Source organism: Kogia breviceps, chromosome X, assembly GCF_026419965.1.
Source record: "Kogia breviceps isolate mKogBre1 chromosome X, mKogBre1 haplotype 1, whole genome shotgun sequence".
Classification (NCBI taxonomy): Eukaryota; Metazoa; Chordata; class Mammalia; order Artiodactyla; family Physeteridae; genus Kogia; species Kogia breviceps.
In genome coordinates, this window is record NC_081330.1 from 124,221,871 (window position 1) to 124,243,750 (window position 21,880).

The 21,880-nt window shown below is 40.2% G+C and overlaps 1 protein-coding gene across 17 annotated transcripts in view; it reads right to left on the minus strand.

The window, feature by feature from the left end:
* OFD1 (OFD1 centriole and centriolar satellite protein) overlaps window positions 1-21,880 on the minus strand; it is a 131,915-nt gene that overhangs the window by 47,743 nt on the left and 62,292 nt on the right. For all 17 annotated transcript variants that reach the window (XR_010838665.1, XR_010838668.1, XR_010838666.1 and 14 more), the window contains 5 exons: window positions 19,990-20,096; window positions 18,238-18,357; window positions 16,500-16,573; window positions 15,094-15,185; window positions 13,876-14,065 (listed from right to left, as the gene is read on the minus strand). Coding sequence is in view for 9 of the 17 variants with exons in the window: in XM_067023498.1 (XP_066879599.1) it covers window positions 13,876-14,065; window positions 15,094-15,185; window positions 16,500-16,573; window positions 18,238-18,357; window positions 19,990-20,096 (583 nt within the window). In the remaining 8 variants the exon portion in view is untranslated. The remainder of the gene's footprint in view (window positions 1-13,875; window positions 14,066-15,093; window positions 15,186-16,499; window positions 16,574-18,237; window positions 18,358-19,989; window positions 20,097-21,880) is intronic.

Here is a 21,880-nt window from a genome sequence, read left to right on the forward strand (position 1 = left end):
ACTTCAGATCTAGGGACACATACAGACTGAAAATGAGGGGATGGTAAAATGTATTCCATGCAAATGGAAATCAAAAGAAAGCTGGAGTAGCAATAGTCGTATCAGAGAATATAGACTTTAAAATAAACACTATTATAAGAGACAAAAAAGGACAGTACATAATGATCAAGGGATCAATCCAAGAAGAAGATATAACAATTTTAAGTATTTATGCACCCAACATAGGAGCAATATAGAAGGCAAACACTCACAGCCATAAAAGGAGAAATCGACAGTAACACAATAATAGTGGGGGACTTTAACACCCCACTTTCATCAATGGACGGATCATACAGGCAGAAGATCAATAAGGAAACACAGGCCTTACATGACACATTAGACCAGATGGATTTAATTGATATTTATAGAACGTTCCATCTGAAAGCAGCAGAGTATACATTTTCCTCAAGTGCACATGGAACATTCTCCAGGATAGACCACAGGCTTGGTCACAAAGCAAGCCTCGGTAAATTTAAGAAAAGTGATATCGTATCAAGCATCTTCTCCTACCACAACACTATGAAATTAAAAATCGAGTACAACAAAACAACGAAAACACACAAACACATGGAGGCTAAACAATATGTTACTAAACAACCAATGGATCACTGAAGAAATCAAAGAGGAAATCAAAAAATACCTAGAGACAAATAAAAACGAAAACACGACAATCCAAAACCTATGAGATGCAACAAAAGGAGTTCTAAGAGGGAAGTTTATAGCAATACAGTCTTACCCCAAGAAACAAGAAAAATCTCAAACAACCTAAGGTTACACCTAAAGCCACTAGGGAAAGGAGAACAATCAAAACCCAGTTAGTAGAAGGAAATAAACCATAAAGATCAGAGCAGAAATAAATGAAAAAGAGATGAAGGAAACAATAGAAAAGATCAATAAAAATATAGAACAGTTCTTTGAAAAGCTAAAGAAAATTGATAAACTTTTAGCTAGACTCATCAAGAAAAATAGGGAGAGGGCTCAAATCAATAAAATTAGAAAAAAAAAGAAGTTACAACTGACACCACAGAAATACAAAGGATCATAAGAGACTACTACAAGCAACTATCTACCAATAAAATGGACAATCTAGAAAAACTGGACAAATTCTTAGAAAGGTGAAACCTTCCAAGACTGAACCACAATGAAATAGAAAATAAGAACAGAGCAATCACCAGTATTGAAATTGAAACTGTGATTAAAAGACTTCCAACAGCATAACCATCCCAAACTTCAGACAATACTACGAAACTAGAGTAATCAAAACAGCATGGCATTGGCACAAAAACAGACATATGGATCAATGGAACAGAACAGAGAGCCCAAAAATAAACCCACACACCTATGGAAAATTAATCTTCGACAGAGGAGGCAAGAATATACAACGGAAAAAAGACTCTTCAACTAGTGTTGGGAAAGTTGGACAGCTGCATGTAAATCAATGAAGTTACAACATGACCTCTCACCACACACAAAAATAAACTCAAAATGGCTTAAAGATGTAAACATAGGCTATGACACCATAAAATGTCTAGAAGACAACGGGGGCAAAACATTCTAACATAAATCATACCAACGTTTTCTTAGGTCACTCTCCCAAGGCAACAGAAATAAAAGCAATAATAAACAAATGGGACCTAATCAAACTTACAAGCTTCTGCACAGCAAAGCAAACTGTAAACGAAACGAAACGACAACCTACAGAATGGGAGAAAATATTTGCAAATGATGCGACTATCAAGGGCTTAATTTCCAAAATATACAGACAGCTCCCACAGCTCGACAAAAAAGAACAAACAATGGAATAGAAAAATTGGCAGAAGACTGAAGTAGACATTTCTCCAAAAAAATAAATACAGGGGGCCAATAGGCACATGAAAAGTTGCTCAATATGGCTAACTATTAGAGAAATGCAAATCAAAACTACAATGAGGTACCAGCACACAGTGGTCAGAATGGCCATTATTTAAAAGTCTACAAGTGACAAATTGCTGGAGAGGATGTGGAGAAAAGGGAACCCTCCTACACTGTTGGTGGGAATATAAGTCAGTGCAGCCACTCTGGAAAACAGTATGGAGGTTTCTCAGAAAACTAAAAATAGAATTATCATACGATCCAGCAATCCCACTCTGGGGCATATATCTGGAGGAAACTCTAATTTAAAATGATACATGCACCCTTATGTTCATAGCAGCACTATTCACAATAGCCAAGACATGGAAACAACCTAAATATCCATCAAGAGATGAATGGATAAAAAATGATGTGGTACATATATACAATGGAATATTACTCAGCTACGAAAAAGAATGAAATAAAGCCATTTGCAACAACACAGATGCAACTAGAGATGATCATACTAAGCAAAGTAAGTCACAAAGAGAAAAACAAATACCATATGATATCACTTACATGTGCTATCTAAAATATGACATGTAAAGCAACTATACTCCAATAAAAGTTAATTTTTAAAAAGAAAAATAAAAGGTTAAGTGACTTGAAAGAAGTAGAAAATAAAATAAAATTATGACATCTATCTATGAAAGAGAAACAAAATCAGGGACATAGAGAATAGACTGGTGGTTGCCAAGGGGGTGGGGGGGGTGAGAGAGGGTAGGAGTGGGAGTTTGCGATTAGCAGATGCAGACTGGTATATATAGAATGGATAAACAACAAGATCCTACTGTATAGCACAGGGAACTATATTCAACATCCTGTGATAAACCATAATGGAAAGGAATATGAAAAGGAATGTATATATATATATATATATATATATCTATAATTGAGTCACTTTGCTGTACAGCAGTAATTAATGCAACATATTCAAAAAAAAATAAGACACACACACACAAAAAAAAACTATCAACAAACAAAATCCAGGACTACATGGCTTCACAGGCAAATTCTATGACACATTTAGAGAAGAGTTTACACCTATCATTCTGAAACTATTCCAAAAAACTGCAGAAGAAGCAACACTCGCAAACTCATTCCATGAGGCCACCATCACCCTCATACCAAAACCAGACAAAGATACCACAAGAAAATTACAGGCCAATATCACTGATGAGCTTAGATGCAAAAATCCTCAACAAAATACTAGCAAACTGAATCCAACAATACATTAAATGCAACATAAACCATGATCAAGTGGGATTTATCCCAGGGTTGCAAGGATTTTTCAATATACACAAATTGATCAGTGACGAACAAACACTATATGATCATCTCAATAGATGCAGAAAAAGCTTTTGACAAAATTCAACACCCATTTATGATAAAAACTCTACAGAAAGTGGGTATAGAGGGAACCTACCACAACGTAATAAAGGCCATCTATGGCAAACCCACAGCTAACATCATACGAACAGTGAAAAGCTGAAAGCATTACCTCTTAGATCAGGAACAAGATAAGGATGTGCACTCTCACCACTTTTATACAACATTGCTGTGAACAGGACTTCCAAAACTAACAGAGAAGAGAAAGATATAAAAGGAATCCAAATTGGAAAAGAAGTAAAACTGTCACTGTTGGCAGAAGACATGATACTACATGTAGAAAATCCTGAAGATGCTACCAGCACACTTACTAGAGCTCATCCATGAATTCAGTAAAGGTGCAGGATACAAAGGTAATACACAGAGGAGAGCTGGGAAGATGGCAGAAGAATAAGAGGTGGAGATCACCTTCCTCCCCACAGATATATCAGAAATACATCTACGCTTGGAACAACTCCTACAGGACACCCACTGATCGCTGGCAGAAGACCTCAGACCTCCCACAAGGCAAGAAATTCCCCACGTGCCTGGGTAGGGCAAAAGAAAAAAGAAAAAGCAGAGACAAAAGAATAGGGACAGGACCTGCACCAGTGGGAGGGAGCTGTGAAGGAGGAAAGGTGTCCACACACTAGAAGCCCCTTCGCGGGCGGAGACTGTGGGTGGCGGAAGGGGGAAGCTTCGGAGCCGCGGAGGAGAGCGCAGCCACGGGCGTGCGGAGGGCAAATCGGAGAGATTCCCGCACAGAGGAGCGGTGCCGACCGGCACTCACCGGCCCAAGAGGCTTGTCTGCTCACCTGCCGAGACGGGCAGGGGCCGGGAGCTGAAGCTCGGACTTCGGTCGGATCACAGAGAGGACTCGCAGCACAAACACAGCCTGAAGGGGCTAGTGCACCACGGCTGGCCGGGAGGGAGTCTGGGGAAAAGTCCGGAGCTGCTGAAGAGACAAGAGACTTCATCTTCCCTCTTGTTTCCTGGTGCGCGAGGAGGGGATTAAGAGCACTGCTTAAAGAAGCTCCAGAGACGGGCGCAAGCCACGGCTAACAGCGCGGACACCAGAGACAGGCATGAGACGCTAAGGCTGCTGCTGCCGCCACCAAGAGGCCTGTGAATGAGCACAGGTCACTCCACACCTCCCCTCCCGGGAGCCTGTGCAGCCCGCCACTGCCAGGGTCCCGGGATCCAGGGATGGCTTCCCCGGGAGAGTGCACGGTGCACCTCAGGCTGGTGCAAAGTCAGGTCAGCCTCTGCCGCCACAGGCTCACCCTGCATCCGTACTCCTCCCTCCCCTGGACCTGAGTGAGCCAGAGCCCCCGAAGGAGCTACTCCTTTAACACCGTCCTGTCTGAGCGAAGAAAAGATGCCCTCCAGCGACCTATACGCAGAGGCAGGGCCAAATCCAAAGCTGAACGGGAGCTGTGCAAACAAAGAACAGAAAGGGAAATATCTCCCAGCAGCCTCAGGAGCAGGGGATTAAGTCTCCACCATGAACCTGATGTACCCTTCATCGGTGGAAAACCTGAATAGACAACGAATCATCCCAAATTCAGGAGGGGGACTTTGAAAACAAGATATATTATTTTTTCCCCTTTTCCTCTTTTTGTGCGTGTGTATGTGTATGCTTCTGTGTGAGATTTCGCCTGTAGAGCTTTCCTTTCACCATTTGTCCTAGGATTCTATCCATGCATTTTTTTTTTTACTTAAAAATTTTTTTTCAATAAATATTTTTTATTTTAATAACTTTATTTTCTCTTACTTTTCTCTTACTCTATTTTATCCTCTTTCTTTCTTTCCTTCTTCCTTTCTTTCTTTCTACGTTTCCTCCCTTTCATTCTGAGCCGTGTGGATAAAAGGCCCTTGGTGCTGCACCCATGAGTCAGTGCTGTGCCTCTGAGGTGGGAGAGCGAACTTCAGGACACTGGTCCACAAGAGACCTCCCAGCTCCACGTAATATCAGACAGCAAAAATCTCCCAGAGATCTCCATCTCAACACTAACACCCAGCTTCACTGGACGACCAGCAAGCTACAGTGCTAGACACCCTATGGCAAACAACTATAGCAAGACAGGAACACAAACCCACCCGCTAGAAGAGAGGCCGCCTAAAAACATAATAAGGTCACACACACACCTAAAACACACCAACAGACGTGGACCTGCCCACCAGAAAGACAAGATCCAGCCTCATCCACTAGAACACAGGCACTAGTGCCCTCCACCAAGAAGCCTACACAACACACTGAACCAACTTTAGCCACTGGGGACAAACAACAAAAACGAGAACTACAAACCTGCAGCCCGCAAAAAGGAGACCACAAACACAGTAAGATAAGCCAAATGAGAAGACAGAAAAACACACAACAGATGAAGGAGCAAAATAAAAACCCACCTGACCTAACAAATGAAGAGGAAATAGGCAGTCTACCTGAAAAAGAATTCAGAATGATAGTAAAGATGATCCAAAATCTTGGAATAGAATAGACAAAACGCAAAAAACATTTAACAAGGACCTAGAAGAAATAAAGAAGAAACAAACAACGATGAACAACACAATAAATGAAATAAAAACAACCCTAGATGGGCTCAATAGCAGAATAACTGAGGCAAAAGAACAGAGAAGTGACGTGGAAGATAAAAGAGTGGAAATAACTACTGCAGAGCACATTAAAGAAAAAGGAATGAAAAGAACTGAGGACAGACTCAGAGACCACTGGGACAACATTAAACGTACCAACATTCGAATTATAGGGGTCCCAGAAGAAGAAAAGAAAAAGAAAGGGACTGAGAAAATATTTGAAGAGATTATAGTTGAAAACTTCCCTAATATGGGAAAGGAAATAGTTAATCAAGTCGAGGAAGTACAGGGAGTCCCATACAGGATAAATCCAAGGAGAAAGATGCCAAGACACATATTAATCAAACTGTCAAAAATTAAATACAAAGAAAACATGTTAAAAGCAACAACGGAAAAACAACAAATAACACACAAGGGAATCCCCATAAGGTTAACAGCTGATATTTCAGCAGAAACTCTGCAAGCCAGAAGGGAGTGGCAGGACATATTTAAAGTGATGAAGGGGAAAAACCTACAACCAAGATTGCTCTACCCAACAAGGATCTCATCCAGATTTGACAGAGAAACTGAAACCTTTACAGACAAGCAAAAGCTAAGAGAATTCAGCACCACCAAACCAGCTTTACAACAAATGCTAAAGGAACTTCTCTAGGCAGGAAACACAAGAGAAGGAAAAGACCTACAATAACAAACCCAAAACAATTAAGAAAATGGGAATAGGACCATATATATCATTAACTACCTTAAATGTAAATGGATTAAATGCTCTCACCAAAAGACAGACTGGCTGAATGGATATAAAAACAAGACCCATATATATGCTGTCTACAAGAGACCCACTTCAGACCTAGAGCCGCACACAGACTGAAAGTGAGGGGATGGAAAAAGATATTCCTTGCAAATGGAAATCAAAAGAAAGCTGGAGTAGCAATTCTCATATCAGACAAAAGAGACTTTAAAACAAAGACTATTACAAGAGACAAGAAGGACACTACATAATGATCAAGGAATCGATCCAAGAAGATATAACAATTGTAAATATTTATGCACCCAACATAGGAGCACCTCAATACATAAGGCAACTACTAACAGCCATAAAAGGAGAAATCAACAGGAACACGTTCATAGTACGGGACATTAACACACCACTTTCACCAATGGACAGATCATCCAAAATGAAAATAAATAAGGAAACACAAGCTTTAAATGATACATTAAACAAGATGGACTTAATTGATATTTACAGGACATTCCATCCAAAAACAACAGAACACATTTCTTCTTAAGTGCTCATGGAACATTCTCCAGGACAGATCCTACCTTGGGTCACATATCAAGCCTTGGTAAATTTAAGAAAATTGAAATCGTATCAAGTATCTTTTCCAACCACAACGCTATGAGACTAGATATCAATTACAGGAAAAAAATCTCTAAAAAGTACAAACACATGGAGGCTAAACAAGACACTACTTAATAACCAAGAGATCACTGAAGAAATCAAAGAAGAGATCAAAAAATACCCAGAAACAAATGACAACGAAAACACGACCCAAAACCTATGGGATGCAGCAAAAGCAGTTCTAAGGGGGAAGTTTATAGCAATACAATCCTACCTTAAAGAAACAAGAAACATCTCAAATAAACAACCTAACCTTATACCTAAAGCAATTAGAAAAAGAAGAACCAAAAAACCCCAAAGTTAGCAGAAGGAAAGAAATCATAGAGATCAGATCAGAAATAAATGAAAAAGAAACGAAAGAAATGATAGCAAAGATCAATAAAACAAAAAGCTGGTTCTTTCAGAAGATAAATAAAATTGATAAACCATTAGCCAGACTCATCAAGAAAAAAAAGGGAGAAGACTCAAATCAATAGTATTAGAAACAAAAAAGGAGAAGTAACAACGGACACTGCAGAAATACAAAAGATTATTAGAGATTACTACAAGCAATGATATATCAATAAAATGGACAATCTGGAAGAAAAGGACAAATTCTTAGAAATGCACAACCGTCCAGAGACTGAACCAGGAAGAAATAGAAAATATGAACAGACCAATCACAAGCACTGAAATTGAAACTGTGATTTAAAATCTTCCAACAAAGAAAAGCCCAGGACCAGATGGCTTCACAGGCGAATTCTATCAAACATTTAGAGAAGAGCTAACACCTATCCTTCTCAAACTCTTCCAAAAGAGAAAAGAGGGGAGGAACACTCCCAAACTCATTCTACGAGGCCACCATCACCCTGATACCAAAACCAGACAAAGATGTCAGAAAGAAAGAAAACTACAGGCCAATATCACTGATGAACACAGATGCAAAAATCCTCAACAAAATACTAGCAAACAGAACCCAAAAGCACATTAAAAGGATCATACACCATGATCAAGTGGGGTTTATCCCAGGAATGCAAGGATTCTTCAATATACACAAATCAATCAATGTGATACACCATATTAACAAATTGAAGGAGAAAAACCATATGATCTCAATAGATGCAGAGAAAGCTTTTGACAAAATTCAACACCCATTTATGATAAAAAACCCTTAAGAAAGTAGGCATAGAGGGAACTTTCCTCAACATAATAAAGGCCATATATGACAAACCCACAGCCAACATGGTCCTCAATAGTGAAAAGCTGAAACCATTTCCACTAAGATCAGGAACAAGACAAGGTTGCCCACTCTAACCACTCTTATTCAACATAGTTCCGGAAGTTCTAGCCACAGCAATCAGAGAAGAAAAAGAAATAAAAGGAATCCAAATTGAAAAAGAAGAAGTAAAGCTGTCACTGTTTGCAGATGACATGATACTATACATAGAGAATCCTAAAGATGCTACCAGAAAACTACTAGAGCTAATCAATGAATTTGGTAAAGTAGCAGGATACAAAATTAATGCACAGAAATCTCTGGCATTCCTATACCCTAAAGATGAAAAATCTCAAAATAAAATTAAGAAAACACTCCCATGTGCCATTGCAACAAAAAAAATAAATATCTAGGAATAAACCTACCTAAGGAGACAAAAGACCTGTATGCAGAAAATCATAAGACACTGATGAAAGAAATTAAAGATGATACAAATAGATGGAGAGATATACCATGTTCTTGGACTGGAAGAATCAACATTGTGAAAATGACTCTACTACCCAAAGCAATCTACAGATTCAATGCAATCCCTATCAAACTACCACCGGCATTTTTCACAGAACTAGAACAAAACATTGCACAACTTGTATGGAAACAGAAAAGACGCTGAATAGCCAAAGCAATCTTGAGAACGAAAAATGGAGCTAGAGGGCTTCCCTAGTGGCGAAGTGGTTGAGAGTCCGCCTGCCAACGTAGGGGACATGGGTTCATGCCCCGGTCTGGGAAGATCCCACATGCTGTGGAGCAGCTAGGCCCGTGAGCCATGGCAGCTGAGCCTGTGCGTCTGGAGCCTGTGCTCCTCGATGGGAGAGGCCACAACAGTGAGAGGCCCGCATACCGCAAAAAAAACAAAACAAAAAAAAATGGAGCTGGAGGAATGAGGCTCCCTGACTTCAGACTCTACTACAAAGCTACAGTAATCAAGACAGTATGGTACTGGCACAAAAACAGAAATATACATCCATGGAACAGGATAGAAAGCCCAGAGATAAACCCACACACATATGGTCACCTTATCTTTGATAAAGGAGAGAAGGAAACACAGTGGAGAAAAGACAGCCTCTTCAATAAGTGGTGCTGGGAAAACTGGACAGGTACATGTAAAAGTATGAGATTAGAACACTCCCTAAAACCATACACAAAAATAAACTCAAAATGGGTTAAAGACCTAAATGTAAGGCCAGACACTATCAAACTCTTAGAGGAAAACATAGGCAGAACACTCTATCACATAAAGCACAGCAAGATCCTTTTTGACCCATCTCCTAGAGAAATGGAAATAAAAACAAAAAGAAACAAATGGGACCTAATGAAACTTACAAGCTTTTGCACAGCAAAGGAAACCATAAACAAGACCAAAAGACAACCCTCAGAATGGGAGAAAACAGCTGCAAATGAAGCAACTGACAAAGGATTAATCTCCAAAATTTACAAGCAGGTCATGCAGCTCAGCATCAAAAAAACAAACAACCCAATCCAAAAATGGGCAGAAGACCTAAGTCGACATTTCTCCAAAGAAGATATACAGATTGCCAACAAACCCATGAAAGAATGCTCAACATCATTAATCATTAGAGAAATGCAAATCAAAACTACAATGAGATATCATCTCACACTGGTCAGAATGGCCATCAGCAAAAAATCTAGAAGCAATAAATGCTGGAGAGGGTGTGGAGAAAAGGGAACACTCTTGCACTGCTGGTGGGAATGTATACTGATACAGCCACTATGGAGAACAGTATGACGGTTCCTTAAAAAACTACAAATAGAACTACCATACGACGCAGCAATCTCACTACTGGGCATATACCCGGAGAAAACCATAATTCAAAAAGAGTCATGTACCAAAATGTTCACTGCAGCTCTATTTACAATAGCCAGGAGATGGAAGCAACCTAAGTGTCCATCAACAGATGAATGCATAAAGAAGATGTGGCACATATATACAATGGAATATTACTCAGCCATAAAAAGAAATGAAACTGAGTTATTTATAATGAGGTGGATGGACCTAGAGTCTGTCATACAGAGTGAAGTCAGTCAGAAAGAGAAAAATACCGTATGCTAACACATATATACGGAATCTATGGAAAAAAAAAAAAAGGTCATGAAGAACCTAGGGGTAAGACGGGAATGGAGACTCAGACCTAGTAGAGAATGGACTTGAGGATGTGGGGAGGGGGAAGGGTAGGCTGTGACAAAGTGAGAGAGTGGCATGGACATATGTACACTACCAAACGTAGAATAGAGAGCTAGTGGGAAGCAGCCGCAGAGCACAGGGAGATCAGCTCGGTGCTCTGTGACCACCTAGGGGTGTGGGATAGGGAGGGTGGGAGGCAGGGAGACGCAAGAGGGAAGAGATATGGGAACATGTGTATATGTATAACTGATTCACTTTGTTATAAAGCAGGAAGTAACACACCACTGTAAAGCAATTATACTCCAATAAAGATATTAAAAAAAAATTAATAACACAGAAATCTCTTGCATCCCTATACACTAACAATGAAACATCAGAAAGAGAAATTAAGGAAACAATCGCATTTACCACTACGTCAAAAAGAATAAAATACCTAGGAATAAACCTACCTAAGGTGGCAAAGGACCTGTACTCTGAAAACTCTAAGATGCTGATAAAAGAAACTGAAGATGACACAAACAGATGGAAAGATCTACCATGTTTTTGGATTGGAAGAAGCAATATTGTGAAAATGACTATACTACCCAAAGAAATCTACAGATTCGATGCAATCCCTATCAAACTACCAATGGCATTTTTCACAGAACTAGAAGAAAAAAATTTTAATTTGTACGGAAACACAGAAGACCCTGAATAGCCAAAGCAAACCTGAGAAAGAAAAACTCAACTGGAGGGACTTCCCTGGTGGCACAATGGTTAAGAATCCGCCTGCCAATGCAGGGGACGGGACACAGGTTCGAGCCCTGCTCCAGGAAAATCCCACATGCTGCAGAGCAACTAAGCCCATGTGCCACAACTACTGAGCCTGCATTCTAGAGCCCACGAGCCACAACTACTGACACCTGCACACCTAGAGTCCATTCCGCAACAAGAGAAGCCACCACAATGAGAAGCCCACGCACCACAACAGAGAGTAGCCCCCACTCGCCACAATTAAAGAAAGCCCGCTCACTGCAACGAAGACCCAACGCTGCCAAATAAATAAATTAAATTGAAAAAGTAGAAAAAAAATTTTTAAAAAAGAAAGAAAAACGGAACTGGAGTAGTCAGACTCGCTGAATTCAGACTACACTACAAAGCTACAATATTCAAAACAGTATGGTACTGACTGGCACAAAAACAAATATAGTTCAATGAACAGGAAAGCCCAGAAATCAACCCACGCCCCTATGGTCAATTAATCTACAACAAAGGAGCAAGAATATACACTGGAGAAAAGACAGTCTCTTCATCAAGTGGTTCTGGGAAAAGTGGACAGTTACATGTAAACAAATGAGATTAAAACATTCTCTGACACCGTACACAAAAATAAACTCAAAATGGATTAAAGACCTAAATGTAAGGCTAGATACTATAAAACTCTTCGAGGCAAACATAGGCAGAACAGTCTGACATAAATTGCAGTAGTCTTTTTGGATCCACCTCCTACAGTAATGAAAATTACAAAAATAAAAAAAACAAATGGGACCTAATTAAACTGAAAAGCTTTTGCACAGCAGAGGAAACCATAAACAAAATGAAAACATAACCCACAGAACGGGAGAAAACGTCTGCGAATGAAGCAATCGACAAGGGATTAATCTCTCCAAAATATACAAACAGCTCATGTAGCTCAAACAACCCAATCAAAAAATGGGAAAAATATTTAAATAGACACTTCTCCGAAGACATACAGATGGCCAACAGGCACATGAAAAGATGCTCAACTTTGCTAGTTTTTAAAGAAATGCAAATCAAAACTACAATGCGGTATCATCACCTCACACCAGTCAGAATGGCCATCATCAAAATATCTATAAACAGGGCTTCCCTGGAGGCGCAGTGGTTAAGAATCCGCCCGCCAATGCAGGGGATACGGGTTCGAGCCCTGGTCCGGGAAGATCCCACATGCTGCGGAGCAACTAAGCCCGTGCGCCACAACTATTGAGCCTGTGCTCTAGAACCCGTTGAGCCGCAGCTAGTGAAGCCCGCACACCTAGAGGCCATGATCCGCAGCAAGAGAAGCCACTGCAACGAGAAGCCTGTGCACCACAACGAGTAGCCCCTGCTCTCTGCAACTAGAGAAAGCCCACGTAGTGCACCAAAGACCCAACTCAGCCAAAAATAAAATAATAAGTTTAAAAAAAAAAAAAAGAAAGAAAGAAAAAGAAAAAAATTCCTTTAAAAAAACTGTCTATAAACAATAAATGCTGGAGAGTGTCTGGAGAAAAGGCAACCCCCTACACTGTTGGTGGGAATGTAAACTGGTTCAAGCACTATGGAGAACAGTGTGGAGGTTCCTTAAAAAACTAAAAATAGAACTACCATATGATCCAGCAACCACACTCCTGGGCATATATCCAGAGAAAACCGTAATTCGAAAAGATATTTGCACCTCGATGTTCACTGCAGCACCATTTACAACAGCCAGGACATAGAAGCGACTGAAATGTCCATCAACAGAGGAATAAAGAAGATGTGTTACATATATACAATGGAATATTACTCAGCCATAAAAAAGAACCAAAAAATGCCATTTGCAACAACATGGATGCAACTAGGGAATATCATAACTAAGCAAAGTAAGTCAGACAGAAGAAGACCAATATCTTATGTCACTTATATGTGGCATCTAAAAAAAAACGATACAAATGAACTTATTTACATAACAGAAACAGACTCACAGAGTTCGAAAACAAACTTATGAAAGGGGAAAGGTGGGGGGAGGGATAAAATTAGGAGTTTGGGATTAACATATGCACACTACCATATGTAAAATAGATAATCAACAAGGACACACTGTATAGCATAGGAAACTCTACTCAATGATCTGTAATAATCTATATGGGAAAAAAATCTGAAAAAGAATGGATATGTGTATATGTATAACTGAATTCCTTTGCTGTATACCTAAAACTAACACAACACTGTAAATCAACTATATTCTAATATAAGATAACAATTAAATTTAAAAAAATGTTTCTTCTTACCACTACAAATTATGGAATAGCAAGCAAAAAGAAAGAAATTTCAATCTGAGAATCTTAACATTAAAAAAACTTCCCAATTGAAGCCTCCCTTAGAGGAGTTTCCTAATATGAACCTAACATGAATTACAAAAACAGGCAAATCAGAAAAAAAAAAAAGACTTACATTTTAGGAGATTCATGTTTTCACTTTTCATGTCTTCCAGTTGTTGTTTAAGTAGTTTATTTTGCGCCTCAAGCTCCTGTTTCCCTTCTTTCAGTAATGAATAGTTGCTCATCTCTTTAACCTTCTTGCTCAGCATGTGGTTTTGCTTTGTTAATGCCAAACACTGAGCTTTGACGGATTCCAACTGAAGCTGGAATTAGAAAAGGAAAACTTGTACTTGAACAGTGACTTCACAGGACTGCATAGGTAAACGCTGGCGGGCTCCTGTCAGCTAGGCAGCATAATTTAATTAGGTCACTTGACTGAAGTGTGGTTCTCTTCAACAAGACAACCCTAACTACAACTTCTGTCCTGGAGCTGGAGATGGGGCAAATTCATCCAACTCTATTCATGCAGAACCCTGTCCTACAAAGCAAGTCCTTCAGATTATCACCCTATTTTCCAGATGCAACTAAGGACCTAAAAGCCAACAGAGTTAATAATATGTCTATTTTTTAATATGAAAAAGACAGATACCAATAACATGCTGTGAGGTGCTTTCCTTTTCTTGGTCTAATATATCTCATGTTTGGAGACAGGAGCCTACAAAGTTCTCAAACAAGTCATCACAGCTGCAAAAATAAATTTTATATACAGAACATATTTTAAGTTCCTGAAGTTCCAGTCCTGTCCTTTGGATAGCAAGCACACAAATGGACAGAAAAAAATTAACAGTACCATGTGAAAAATGCCTCTCATTTTGCTTTAATCTGTGAGATCCTGATGTAATGATAAGGATTCTCACCTGCTGCTGAGGGGAAGGGAGAAGAGGCTGAGGAGATCCTAGTATACACCAGCCACCTGCTACGGGCCAGGCACAGTAAACCAGCTCACTGAAGTCCCTCAACAACCATGGGCTGTGGGCAATATCCCAGAGTTTACGGAGAAAGGATGTGAGGTCACAGATCTCGCCCAGAGGCACACAAGTAGTGAGGGAGACACAAAGGCTTCAAGGACGACTCTGGGCCCCAAACAACATGCTCTTTCTATGCTTCTCTAGGAGACGAAGATTGAAATAAGGAACTCCTGAATTAAGTTCAGCCGTCACCCTTTGAGTCATATAATAAACGGTCCAAACATACCAGAGGATAACTCGAGATAAATTATGTATGACTGAAGCTAAAATTTACTGTGTTGTCTAACAACTCTTTCCAAAAAACCAATAAGCTTAACAGTTACCTCAAGTTCTTTCACACGATTTACAGAACGATCCAGTTCTTCCTTTTTAAAATTAAGAGCTGCCAACTCCTCTTGGAAATGTATAGCTTTTTCTGAAAGACAGAGCCAACCAACTAAACATCGTAAAGTTTTCCCAGTGAATACAAAAATCATTTAATCATTTATAGCCAGTATGTCAGATCTAATGACCATTACTTCATCATCTAAAATAGCAGAGGGAATTCCCTGGCAGCCCAGAGGTCAGGACTCTGCGTTTTTACTGCCGAGGGTGCAGGTTTGATCCTTGGTTGGGGAACTAAGATCCCGCAAGCTGCGTGGCACAGTAAAACACACACACACACACACACACACACACACGTAAAATAGCAGATATTTGGGTCAAAAAAAAAAAATCAGCGAGCAAGTAAGTAAGCCCCATTACTCAATAGCTGATGGGAAGTCGGTTGTAACGGTCATACACGTGGTGAACCTCCTGCTACACAAGTCACCAGAGTTATACCATCTGCACCGAGTGCGGGGCCCTCATGCCAACGGCTCTGAACTTCCTTAAAGACAAAGACTGCTCTGTAAGACTGTAGTTATTTGTAGTTATTATTTTGTCATTTTCACTTCATCTAACACAAGTCTATATAGATATATCATCAAAAAAATCACATGCTGACTACAGGACAGTATTAATTCCTCAAGAGGTATTAGTCTCAGCAAGATAGTTGCAAAGGAGCAGCCACACACACTGGGTGACCTTCTGATGGGTATGAAGCACCCAGCCCTGGTTCACTCCCAAGAATCCATTTGAAATGCCCACCAAAAGTCCTTGTCACAGGTTGGTTCCTAGAAATATACTGAAATGTAAGATGTCTGAAAGATTGAAAAATTATCCAACTTTCCTAGTCTTGGGGTAATACATGTAAGAGTTTAGGAGGTTATATATCAAGTTTAAATATCATGAAGCATCAATATACATTAGAAGTAAGAGAAATAAGAAACCAGGTCACAGAGGACAGAGAAGTTAAAATTTTCCCGAAGTAAAAAATGAAATCTCTCGTGGCTTACAGTAATATTAACCGATGGCAATAAGCTGCTCCCACATTCCTGCCATCACAGATTTATTCATCAAAATACACTGAAATAAAGTTGAATAAAATTCTACCGATAAATTACTGATCTTTGAGAATATACAAAAGGTTAAACATGAAAGTTTACAAAAACAGTGGAAGACGGTAATTATTTGACCGTGATTATTTTTTTCATTTTTGTAAGATTAAAAGGACAAAAAATGTGTCAGTTTATAGTAACAGTGAAGTGGAAGGTGCATTATTTTTTGGATTACAGAACGGACGCAACTTAGGAAGCTGATAACCTGCATCGAAACTGACAAGTACAGCTTTTTTCCCCCCAAGGGTCACCTTTATTCTTCCTCTTCTCTTCGATCAATCTATTAGTTCTAGCAACGCAGTCCTCCTTCAGTTCAAGTTGACACCTGAGAATCAGAAGAATGGAAAATGAGTTCCTGGTCACCTTCCTAGACAGACTGCTATCAGTGCCTGAGCTTATCTATGGTACCAGGGCACCGAAGGGCACTGAACAGGACAATGCATGAACTTCAAGGTCACTCAGTACTAAGGCCAGGGATCCGAATCCTGGCTACAAAAGGTCCAGTAAAATCCTGCTGCAATCCTGTAAACTCAAGCACAAAATGAAGGGTCGTGTTATCGAGGTTACAGAGGGCACCGTTTCTCGGTTGGTGTCCGCTGACGCAAGAAAGTAAGTTTAGTTACTTTTACACTGTACACAGCTGACTCTAAATCCCGAAGGATAACACGTCAGTCGCTTCCAATCCACCTAACCTGCCTCCCCACCCCCAAGCAGGATGGGAACTTTCCCCCTCAGGAACTGAGCACAGTACTGAGAGCCACTGCCACCAGAATTACATATGGATTGGCGATACCGAAAGGCACGTTTTCATGGCATTTTACTATCTCCACCAGCTATTACCAGCTGACTTTCTCGTTCAGAGATAAGAGAAAGGAAAGAAGCACTCCTGTGGTGAATATACTCCAAACCCCAACAATTGCCAAAGTCATACTGAGGACACCCACGGCCAGACAGACATCAATACCTAACAGTTCCCTACTCCACGGCTATGTCAAGCTAACATACAGTTTTATTCATTTATTCCTAGAAGTTTAACAACTACAGGTTCTTCAGAGCTTACTGCTGTATTAGAGGAGCAGACATAAAATATGTGGATAAAGTCTATATCATGTCAAAACTGATACACAGAAAAGTGCTATATTTTTTATTAGAATTATTTTAAAGAATAACCTCAAAAAACCTTTGAAGGTACTACGTAATGGACTATCAATGCCAAATTATGGACAAAGCAGTAGAGAGGACGATGATTAAGAAATACCCAGAGCTGCTGAGTTGAGTCATCTCTCTGCTATGAATTCATTGACTCAATAAACAATTCACTGAACACTTATTTTGTGCCAGACATTACACTGAGCACTGGAGAGAAAAGTTACCATATATGGGCTTAATGGCTCTGCACTAAGATACTATTCACCAGAACACAGCAAAACTCAGACTAGAGCAAAGCCATAGTATCAGAGTTGCCCATATTTTCCTTTTCCTATATCATTTTTTGCTTTCTATAGTTAATTCCAGTTTCTTTCTTTTGATTCCGGCTTTGCAGAAACTTGAAGGAATACAGATTGACAAATACTTTAACCAATAAGCAGAATAATTCACAAATCATTAGACATACCCATCTTAAGGGCAGTATGAGTGGGGTAGAGGAAAAGATAAAAGTGACTATAATTCCCATTTTATAGTTTTTCAGCAAGTTACAAGGTGCCCTAAGAAATTCAAGCAAATCACAGGCCCTCAATAAATACTAGAGGAGAGACAAGAGTGAACAGAGGATGCTATTCTCTGTACCGTACCTTTTAAAAACCATCTTAACTCAAATACTCATGGGAAAGGATTGACTGTCAATGAAAACACATATTATTTTTAAATACTGGATTTTGCCATAAAATATTAGTCTTGTCTACTTCATTAGGGTTGCTGTGTTTCCATCAACTTAATTCAAACATGATACTTTTTTTTTTTTTTTTTTTAAAGACGCCAAACAATTACCTTAGAAGTTCGTTCTTGAGCTTTTGCTCATAGGCCTCCTCAATACTCTTTATATTCAGCTCCCGCCTCCTAAGCCCATCAGTCATGCTTTTGTTTTTCTCTTCTTGTAGCCTCTGGGCCCTGAAATTGGCAAAAACAGATAAGGCAAATTAGAAAACTATAATACTTGAAGTAAATTATTATAGGGGGAAAAGATACCATGTGTTTTTAGCTGCACAGGCTCAAACTGTTATGTGACTGTCACGGCTGCGGGGAGTAATGCCAAGAGCCCGAAGTCTCCCCTCTTTTATGAGCTGACCTAGTGAGGATGGGTCTGAACTAGCAACGGAGCTCTACAGTGGCATCTGGCTGGCGGGAGTGGCAAAGTGCCAAAACCAAAGTGGTTTCTCACAGGAGATGGTTCGCACTTAAAAAAATAAATAAATAAAAAGGTCATAAGTGGTAAGTAGCCGTAATCAATTCAGGGGTGAAAGAATGATGCTTCTGTTACAAAGCTACAAAGCAAATTTCAGCTAGTGCACTTAAATGCTTGTTTCTTCTAAAATAGTGATTCTAACTGTAAGATTTAATTGACTAGCCCCTATCTATTAAAGACAGAAGATTCGTTCTGGCATTTCATAGTCTACTAATTCAATATGGAAAAGTAAATACTGAAAAGAGAGCAAAAGATCGATGGATCAATCAGAAAGTCCCAACCCGGAAGAAAGGAATGGTGTTCCTGGTGAGACCTTAAATCAAGCACAAAAATCAATTCCAGAACCGGGGAACTGGGTTCACAGGGACTTAGATCAAGCCATAATGAGCAGTGCTAGGGAGCCCAGACTATTCCAGGCAAAGGATAAAAGCCCTGTGTGTTAGCCTCCTCTGCCGGCTAATCTGTACACAAAGGAACAGTCAACCAGTACGGTGACTTCGCTTACACACTATGCTTAGAAGGGAGGAGGAGGAGGGGAAGAGGAGGTAAATAAGTGGTTACATAATCATGAACTATCTATACCCAGATTGTGTTCCTTTTCTCTCTTATGATCAATTTACCTCTTAGGTATTGCCAGAAAGAGAGTAAGGTTGGCAGAGAGAAGAAATCAAACAAACCGAACCTATATAAATGAGAAAACAACATCAATGAAGATGAAGACAAATCCTTTAATGAAAGAAGGTTCCTGGATCTGTGAGTGTCAATTAATGGCACATACCAAATGGGAAAGAAGGTTTATCCCATAAACTATAAAACTGCTGAGCTTGCTATGAATCCCAGGTTAGAAGTGAAGAATGAAACGTTGGTGAACACTTCGAGAAAGCAACACACACATCTCACAGGAAATACTTTGACCCAGTACAAGTCAACTCAGAGCCACCGTGTTTCCCTTTTTTGCCAGCAGAGCAGGTCAGTGTGGCAGGTCTGACTCTGGAATTCAGTTACTACACACACATGAAACTGAGATCTGAATGGCTGAACATAAATGCGAAACGTATGATCTGTTAAAGCGTTATTCGCTTCTGCAAATCATCGTCCGGTCTCACTGAAGCCTGACGATGGTGCCTCCTTCTGCTTTCATCCCAGTGTCTAATATTTCAAAAGTGAAACACTCATCCCTCTTTCTCTTAACTTGCGCCTTTTGAAAGTTAGGTGCTATCACCTTTACAACCAAGAACTCTATTTTGCAACTAATATTAGACTACGTAGACATTTTTAGTTGTTCTTTTTTGCATCTCATTCATTCTGAAAGTCCAAAATGAATACACATTACTTACAATTCAAAAGCTTCAATCCTTTGCTTCAGCTCAGCTTCTCTGTCTCTCAGCAAATCTATATCTTTTAAGAGAAGCTGCCTTTGAGTATACATTTCTTTTGTTTCATTCTGTAGAGGAAAGTATTAACTTTTAGCAAGCAAGCTAAAGAAAACAAGAGATTTGAACTAATACCCTGCTTCCGAAATTCCAGAAAGCAAAGTACGGACACTCAGAGGAACAATTTCACTTGCAAGAGGTTCCAATGCGAGGTATATGTTTTGCCTTTTTTTCCACAAAAATTTACTCCTTCCTCCCCCCAGGACTGTAAAGCCACACTACCCTATATTCCTAACATCCCTCGTCTTGTTATTTCATTACTTAATTAACATCTCTCAGACACTACAAAATTTCACTAAGTCCTTCAGCAAGAAAAAATGAAACAAAATGTGCATTCAGCAATACAACTTAAACGACTCCCCACAGTTCCATCGCTGTCTGAAAGTTTCAATTCAGAGGTCATTCTGGCTCAGTCAGCAAGCTCGCCTGATGTCCCGAATGAATGGCCCCACTTCCACGTAGGTGTGTTCCCTGAGCAAGGGTTTCCTGAACACCTGTCACATGGCCATGGGCACACTGGGAGGTGGATACACAACGATGGACAGATATATATAGGAGAGTCCCCACCTTTAAAAGACTCACAGTTTAGTCAGGGAAAGAGAGACAACCCAGCAGTCACACTACGGTGTGATGATTTCACAACCAAAGTACGTCACGACTCGACAGCACAAAGCCCAAAGGACCCCATCAGTGGGGGGTCAGGAAAGGCGTCCCGAGCACGTGACATTGCCGCTGGATTTCGAAAGACTGGATGGTTTTATCAGGCAGAGAAGGGGAGGGGCAGCCCACGTGGTGGAATAAAGGCACGGTGCTGTTCACAAGGATGGCAACCTTCTCCAGTGCCTTCAGAGAATCAGGTGACTAAAGCAAGGTTTGAGTCTGTTAACTGGTTGATCTGATCTAGTCAGTCATCTGTCTTTTAATTTTACTGACGTATAGTTCATGTACAATGCTGTAATTTCTGTTGTACAGCCAAGTGACTCAGTTATACAAATATTCTTTTTCATATTCTTTTCCATTACGGTTTATCACAGGATATTGAATACCGTTCCCTGTGCTCTGCAGGAGGACCTTGTTGCTTATCCATTCTGTATGTAATAGTTTGCACCTGCTAATCCCAAACTCCCACTCCATCCGCCTCCCCATCCCCCTCGGGGACGACCCATCTATTCTCTATGCCCCTGATTTTGTTTCTGTTTCACAGAGGTTCACTTGGGTCATATTTTAGATTTGTCATATAAGTGATATCATATGCTATTTGTCTTTCTTTCTTAGTCCATCACCTATCTTGAACATGACACTGTTAGTATAAACATAATCCAAGCTTCTCAAACACCTGTGCCTCCAACATTTATTTTATAGCTAAGCGAGCCCAATTCCCAGAACTACTATATAAAACTTGTAGAGGGGGTACAGTTACCATTAAATAACTGGGTCTTATTGAGAAGCTCTAAGCAAGGGTGGACGCTGGGAGGAAGCCTTCTACTTTTTTTTTTTTTTTTTTTCCCAGTACGCAGGCCTCTCTCTGTCGTGGCCTCTCCCGTTGCGGAGCACAGGCTCCGGACACACAGGCTCAGCGGCCATGGCTCACGGGCCCAGCCACTCCGCAGCACGTGGGATCTTCCCGGACCGGGGCACGAACCCACATCCCCTGCATCGGCAGGCAGACCCCCAACCACTGCGCCACCAGGGAAGCCCCCAAGCCTTCTACTTTTAACAGAACTTCCTGATAGAAGCTCCCACTGTCCACAGGAAACAAGGCCTCAGATCCAGCCTGGTCTAAGACATGCCCTTG